Source organism: Oxyura jamaicensis (genome assembly GCF_011077185.1).
Source record: "Oxyura jamaicensis isolate SHBP4307 breed ruddy duck chromosome 1 unlocalized genomic scaffold, BPBGC_Ojam_1.0 oxy1_random_OJ72776, whole genome shotgun sequence".
Lineage (NCBI taxonomy): Eukaryota > Metazoa > Chordata > Aves > Anseriformes > Anatidae > Oxyura > Oxyura jamaicensis.
In genome coordinates this window covers 164-7,574 of record NW_023303058.1, presented here as the reverse complement: position 1 = coordinate 7,574, position 7,411 = coordinate 164, and the positions used below count along the sequence as shown (strand labels likewise).

The window sequence follows — 7,411 nt, the reverse complement described above, 5'->3', positions numbered from 1 at the left end:
GGCCCTGCTCGCCCTTGCCTGCCCCATGGTGTGTGGGGTGAGGGCTGCGGCTGCCCCCGAGCCCTGCGGGGTGAGTGCATGCTGCGTGCTCAGCCCACGGGGCCGGTGTGGGGCTGGGAGCGGCATGGGGCTGCTGACCCCCTGACCACCAATGCCTCCAGGCCGAGCGCCGTGGGGCTGCAGGAACGCCGCCATGGCGAAGCGGGAAGCCAGCGCCAGCCCGGTGGTGCGGCAGATTGACAAACAGTTCCTGGTGTGCAGCATCTGCCTTGACCGCTACCGCAACCCCAAGGTGCTGCCCTGCCTGCACACCTTTTGCGAGAGGTGAGGCCCTGCCCCATGGTGCCCCGTCAACACCCCGCCACGGCACTGCATTCCCCACTGCAGTCGTGCCATGTCCCCGCTGTGCCCCACTGCACCCACATGGTGCTGCGCCGCATGCCATGGTGTCCCTGCTGCATCCCTGTTGTGCCCCACTGCATCATTCCTGCATCTTGGTGCAGCCTCACTGCATCCCCACTGTGCCCTGCTGACCCCGAACCGCACCCCTGCTGCATCCCCACTGCACCCCCCCCCTTATCCCCATTGTGCGCCACTGCGTCCCTGCTGCACCTTGTTGCGCACCCATTTCACCCCCACTGCATCCCCACTGCATCCCCTCTGTCCTGCTGCCCCCAAACCTCACCCCCACAGCATCCCTGTTGTGCCCCACTGCATCTCTCCTGCACCTCATTGCATGTCCCTCACAGCATGCCCTCTGCTACCTGCTGTGCCCTGATGCTTCCCTCATGTGCCACACTGCATTACCCACGGCACTCACCGTGTGCTGCGCTGCATCTCCTCAAGCCCTTTCCCTCCCAAACCTCCTGCCAGAGCTGAACCAGGGTCCCACTGCACCCCCAGTGCTTGCACTGGATGTCCAGACCCCTGATGGGCCCCCTGCACCCCAATGCTCCCCCCTGCAGCACCCCCGCCTACTGCCAGGGCCCCACTGCATCCCTGCTGTGTCCCCACTGCATCCAGCTGTGTCTCTGCTGCTCCCCGAGCCCCACCGCACCCCTTTGCTGTGCCCCATACATCTGCACTGGCTGCTGCCCTCACTGCACCTCCTGCAGATTGGCTTGCTCGCTGCGCCCCATGGTGTCCATGCTGCATACCTGCAGCGCCCTTGCTGCACCCGAGCTGTGCCCAACTGCATCCCCCAGCATCCCCCTCCCGCAGCTCCTGCAGGAGCTGAGCGGGGGCTGCTCTGTCCCGCTGCATCCCTGCTGAGCCCACGCTGCAGCTCGCTGCATCCCTGCTGCCACCAAGCTGCACTGCACTACATTCACACTGCCCCCTGCCACATCCATTCTGCCTTCAGGCTGCATCCCCACCATGCCCTCATGGCATCCCTGCTGTGCTCCACTGCGCTGCCCACTGCATCCCTGCAGTGCACTGCTGCCTCCAGGCTGTGCAGCACCACCCACCTCTGCACCCTCACTGCTCTGCACTGCAGCACCCCATGCACTGCCCAGACCCCAAGCCCCCAGGATGCCTGCCCCCCATCTGCCAGAGGGGAGCATAGCCCCACTGTGCCCCCTGCACGTCTTGACTGCAAGATGGGGTGAAAGCCCCCCCACCCGGGGGTGGGGGCCACACTGCCCCCACAGCCCTCACCCTGTGGGCAGTGGGGTTGTTTCTGCCCCACAGTGCAGGGTCTGGCTGGAGGGGGGGCTGCGGCGTGGCCGGGGGCTCTGTACTGATGTTTGCTCTCTCTGTGCCCCCCAGGCCCCTGCCAGCACCTGACGCTTCCCTGTCCCTGCCCACATGGTCCTGTCCCATCCTGTCTCTGTCTGTGGTTCCAGCCCCATGTTGGGGTCCAGTGGCCAGCTCTCCATTGGCACTGCAGCACTGTGCCCCCCTTGCCCCCAGTTGTCCTGCTGTCTGTCTCATACCCCAGCCCTCTCCCATGCTCCTTCCCCATGCACCCTGATGCACTGTCGCATAGCCCGTGTCCATCCTTCTGCCCCGTGTCTGTCTGTTCCCTCAGCCTCTTTCTTTGCCCCTGTCCTGTGCACCCTGAGGCACTGCGGTGAAGCCCCCCATCTGTCTGTCCTGCTGTCTGTCTGCCCTTCCAGTCCCTTCCTCTGTTCCTGCCTTATGCTCCCCAGTGCATGCTGGCACAGCCCCCATCCATCCATCTGTCCCCAGCCCAATCCCTAGCTCCTGCCCTGTGTGCCTCCGTGCACCGTGGCACAGCCCCGTGTCTGTCCACCTGTCCTCCCAGCCCCTGTCTGTCTGCCCAGCCCCGTCCCGCTGCCCCACACACTGCCCTGTGCCTGCGTGGCGGTGGCCCTGACCCTCTCGTTGTCCCCGTTCTGCCCCAGGTGTCTCCAGAACTATATCCCGCCCCAGAGCCTGACCCTCTCCTGCCCCGTCTGCCGCCAGACCTCCATCCTGCCTGAGCGGGGTGTCGCGGCCCTGCAGAACAACTTCTTCATCACCAACCTGATGGAAGTACTGCAGCGAGACCCTGACAGCCATGGCCCCCACCCCGGCCAGGGGCTGGACCCCGTCAGCGCCGTCACTGGCCAGCCCCTCTCCTGCCCCAACCACGAGGGCAAGGTGGGTCGCGGGGTGGGGGGGGCAGGGGGTGCCGGCGAGGGGGGGCCCTGAGTGCCGGTGCCGCAGGTGATGGAGTTTTACTGCGAGTCCTGCGAGACAGCCATGTGCCACGAGTGCACGGAAGGGGAGCATCGGGAGCACGTCACAGTGCCGCTACGCGACGTGGTGGAGCAGCACAAGGCAGCCCTGCAGCAGCAGCTGGAGGCCATCAGGGGCAGGTAGGGGGATACTGGGGGGGGGGGCACGGTGGGGGGAGGGGAGTCCTGGGGTCCCCGGCCGTGTACCTGTGCCCAGCCCTGGCTCTGCAGGCTCCCGCAGCTGGCAGCCGCCATTGGGCTGGTGTCAGAAATAAGCCAGCAGCTGGTGGAGCGCAAGAACGAGGCAGTGTCCGAGATCGGCAGCACTTTTGAGGAGCTGGAGAAGGCTCTGCAGCAGCGTAAGGGCTTGCTGGTGCGCGACCTGGAGGCCATCTGCGGGGCCAAGCAGAAGGTAGCGCTGCCCGCCCCTGCTGTGCTGCCCCCGAGCCGCCACTGTCACGGCACAGCACCTGCAGGGATGTGGCTGCCGGTGACCCTGCTGTGTCCCCAGGTGCTGCAGGCACAGCTGGACGCGCTGCGTCAGGGCCAGGAGAACATCCTCAGCAGCTGCGCCTTCACTGAGCAGGCGCTGCACCACGGCACGGCACCTGAGGTGCTGCTGGTGAAGAAACAGATGAGCGAGCGGCTGAGCGAGCTGGCCAGCCAGGAGTTCCCTGAGCACCCACACGAGAATGACCAGCTTGACTACGTGGTGGAGACCGACGGCGTCCGCAAGTCCATCCTCAACCTGGGCGTGCTCATCACCACCAGCGCCACGGCGCACAAGACAGTGGCCACCGGCGAGGGGCTGCGGCACGCAGTGGTGGGACAGCCCGCCTCGCTCAGCGTCACCACCAAGGACAAGGACGGGGAGCTGGTGCGCAGCGGCAGCGCCAGCCTGCGCTTCCAGGTGACGGGGCCGGATGGCAGCATGGCTGAGAGCGAGGTGCTGGACAACAAGAACGGCACCTACGAGCTGCTGTACACACCGCGTGCCGAGGGCGACTTCGTGCTCTCCATCCTGCTCTACGGGCAGCCCATCCGTGGCAGCCCCTTCCGTGTCCGTGCCGTCAAGGCCTGCGACGTGCCCCCCTCCCCAGACGACGTCAAGCGCCGCGTGAAGTCGCCCAGCAGCGGACACATCCGGCAGAAGGCCGTCCGGCGCCCCTCCAGCATGTACAGCAGCGGCAAGAAGAAGGAGAACCCCATCGAGGACGAGCTTATCTTCCGTGTCGGTGAGCAGTGGTGGCGGCGGGGCTGCGGGAGGCGCGGGGGGCACCGCTGACGGCTGCGTGTTCCTGCCACAGGGAGCCGCGGCCGGGAGAAGGGCGAGTTCACCAACCTGCAGGGCATCTCCACCTCCAGTGCCGGCCGCATCGTGGTGGCTGACAGCAATAACCAGTGCGTGCAGGTAGGAGCTGGTGGCGCTGCCGCGGCTCCCGGCCCCCACCCTGGCTGAGCGCCCCTGGTCTCCCCAGGTGTTCTCCAATGAGGGGCAGTTCCGGCTGCGCTTTGGTGTGCGGGGTCGCTCCCCAGGCCAGCTGCAGCGCCCCACTGGCGTCACCGTGGACATGAACGGGGACATAATCATCGCCGACTACGACAACCGCTGGGTCAGCATCTTCTCCCCTGAGGGCAAGTTCAAGGTGAGGGGGGGGGCCAGGGCAGGGGGCGGCGGCTCGGGGCCCCCTCTGATGTCTCTGATGCCATAGACGAAGATCGGGGCCGGGCGGCTGATGGGCCCCAAGGGCGTTGCTGTGGACCGCAACGGGCACATCATTGTGGTGGACAACAAGGCCTGCTGCGTCTTCATCTTCCAGTCCAACGGCAAGCTGGTCACCAAGTTTGGGAGCCGCGGCACGGCCGAGCGGCAGTTTGCAGGTACACTCGATGGTAATACACCGATGGGCAAGTTCCCTCTTCCTTACTGCATGCCTTTGGCTGCCCGCTGGCTCGGGGCCGGGCCGGGTGAGTACTGCATGCCTTCCCTGTGCTGGCGGGAGCCGACCCAGCGGCACCATGGCACCTGGGGCTGGGGCCGGGGCTGGTGTGGGCTCTGGGCTTGGGTGGTGGAGCTGGTGCTGGGCCTGGGTTCTAGGTTCCAGTGCAGGGTCTTCTTCTGGGTCTTGGCGCTGGTGGGGGTGGCTGGGCTCCGGGTTCCAGTTCTAGGTCCTGGATTCTGGATGTGGTGTGGGTTCTAGGCCTTGGTTCTAGGTCCTGGTTTGGGGTTCTGTTTCTGATGCTGGGGCTGGACTTGGGTTCTAGGTTCCAGTTGTGGGTCCTGGATCTGGGTGCTGGCTCTGGGTCCTGGCCATGGTCTCTGGTTCTGCCCCAGCGGTTGGGGCACTGGGTCCCCCCTCAGCTCTGGGCTCCCTTTGGACCCTCTCTAGCCACCCCGGGGCTATGCACTGCCTGCACTAATGCCCTTGCAATGGCCTCATGGCTGCCTGTACACACTAACCCCACTAATCTGTGCTGGCGCTGGTGCTGGCACAGCACCCGGGGCATCCCCGTTCCCATGGGCAGGACCCCTGTGCTGGGCGCCCGGTGTCCCCATCCCCACCTGGGCTCAGCGCTGCTCCCCCAGGGCCCCACTTCGTGGCGGTCAACAACAAGAACGAGATCGTGGTGACGGACTTCCACAACCACTCCGTGAAGGTGAGCCTGGCTGCGGCGGGCAGTGCCGGTGGCGTGCCCAGCGCCATGCCCTTCCCACTGTGCCACTGGCCCCATGCCAGCAGCCGCTGACACCCTTGTCCCCAGGTGTACAATGCGGACGGTGAGTTCCTCTTCAAGTTCGGGTCGCACGGGGAGGGGAACGGGCAGTTCAACGCCCCCACAGGGGTGGCTGTCGACGCCAATGGCAACATCATCGTGGCCGACTGGGGCAACAGCCGCATCCAGGTGGGAGTGCGTCCCCAGCACAGGGTCCTGCCTGCGGGGGGCTGGGACAGCCCCATCCCTGTCCCCACTGCCCATTGTCAGCAGGGGGTCCTGGGCAGAGAGCAGGGTTTGTGGCCCCTGAACAAATCTGCCCTTTACAAAGGGCAGATTGGGAAGCAGAGCAGGGACAGGGTGTGCACACACATGGGGAGGGGTCACTGAGGCAGTGACAAGCTCTGTGCATCCATGGGGACTGCTGGGACATCTGGGGCATGAATGGGTGAGTGAGCCCATGGGGGATATAGGGGCTTGGAAGGGTGTGTGTGCCCACGGGGACCATTGGGGTGGGGACAGGGACCTCATGCCCATGGGAAGCCGCAGGACAGAGATGGATCCTTGTTCCCATGGGGGCCCTCATGGTGGGGATGGGATCCTGGGGCTGCTGGGCAGGGCTTGGACAGCCAGGGCAGGGCCAGGTCCCCGTGTCCGTGGGACCACAGGGACAGGGATGGGTGCGCGGGAGGGCGCAGGGCCAAGGTCACAGCATGCTCTGCCACCACCCTGCAGGTCTTTGACAGCTCAGGCTCCTTCCTCTCCTACATCAACACGGCGGCCGACCCGCTGTATGGGCCGCAGGGGCTGGCGCTCACCTCAGATGGACACGTGGTGGTGGCCGACTCGGGCAACCACTGCTTCAAGGCCTATCGCTACCTGCAGTAGGGGTGGCGGGAACCTGGGGGGCAATGGTGCCCACCCCATGCAGGAGCCCCCGCTGCCCGCACTGCCCCTCTTGTGCACTTTATCCCCATGCCAGGGCGGCCAGGCCCAGAGCAGGGGCAAGGACGGGCATGGCTGGCGTGGGGCGGGGGTGGCCGTGTTCCCCCCATGGCAGCGCCCGTGGGGCTCCCTGAGGTGCACGGGGCGAGGGGGCCATGGGGCAGGCATGGGGTGGCCTTGCAGCCCCCTGCAGCCCCCTGCTGCCGCTGCGCGCCTGGCTGCACTCGCACGCTCTGTATGTACAAAATAAAGTATTCTGAGGGTACCGTTGCCCCCGGTGTCATTGGTTGCGCCACCCCCACGCCACGGGGCTCGGGGCCGGCGTCCCACGTGAGGGGACGGGATGGGAAGGGGATGGGACGGGACAGGGAGCTCTGCCGGGATGGGTGCGCCCCGGAGACCCCGGGACTGGGGGGGGGGGAGGTTGGCAGTACCGGGGGTGCTCCGGAGCTGCGGGGTCCGTGTCCCCCACCCATCCCCCGCCTCCTGCCCCCCCCGCCGCACCCCGGGCTGCCCGGCACAGGTCGTGCTGCCGGCTCCTGCCCGCGGGGCCGTGCCAAAGCAAACAGAGCCAGGACAGGCGCTTCCCAGCACGGGGGCAGCTGATGGGAAGGGGCTGGGACGGCGCCAGCGCCGCGCACCTGAACGGGGGCCCTGCCCGACCCTGCCTTGCCCTGCCCTGCCCAGCCCCGAGCGGGGGCTACCCGGTACCCACCGCGCCGCGCCCCCCCGTGTGCCCCCCCGCCGGGCTGCGGGTTTCTTTCCCCCCTTTTCCTCCCCCTCCCCCCCCCCCCCCCCCGACCCGGTGCGCCTGCCCCGGCCCCCCCGGCCGAAGGTTGCGCGGGGCGGTCCGGGTTGAGCAATGGGGCAGGGAGGTTGTGCAAGGCCCCCCCCCTATATAGGGCCGGCGGCGGCGGCGGCGGCCCCGCACACCATGGGGGTTCCCGCAGCTGCCCTCTGCCTGGCCACTGTCCTGGCCCTGGGGTGCGCCCGACCCCTGTGAGTGGGGGGCGTCGGGGGGCGGGAGCGGGCTGGGCAGGGCTGGGCAGGGCTGTGGGGACGAGGGG

At 67.4% G+C, this 7,411-nt stretch overlaps 1 protein-coding gene across 3 annotated transcripts; it reads left to right on the top strand.

Annotated features, from left to right (window-relative positions):
- The first annotated feature begins 18 nt into the window (after positions 1–18).
- TRIM3 (tripartite motif containing 3) lies at positions 19–6,612 on the top strand. 3 transcript variants are annotated; one of them, XM_035311078.1, is made up of 11 exons: positions 19–324; positions 2,431–2,607; positions 2,674–2,825; positions 2,916–3,096; positions 3,196–3,919; positions 3,992–4,095; positions 4,163–4,330; positions 4,397–4,577; positions 5,272–5,342; positions 5,448–5,588; positions 6,135–6,612. In XM_035311078.1, the coding sequence occupies exons 2-11, from the start codon at positions 2,494–2,496 to the stop codon at positions 6,285–6,287; spliced, it is 1,989 nt and encodes a 662-aa protein (XP_035166969.1). In that variant the 5' UTR covers positions 19–324; positions 2,431–2,493; the 3' UTR covers positions 6,288–6,612. The 3 variants fall into 3 exon arrangements, with proteins under 3 accessions (XP_035166969.1, XP_035166967.1, XP_035166968.1); XM_035311076.1 differs by having other exon boundaries at positions 2,370–2,607; XM_035311077.1 differs by having other exon boundaries at positions 20–324; positions 2,370–2,607; positions 4,397–4,565.
- Positions 6,613–7,411: the final 799 nt, after the last annotated feature.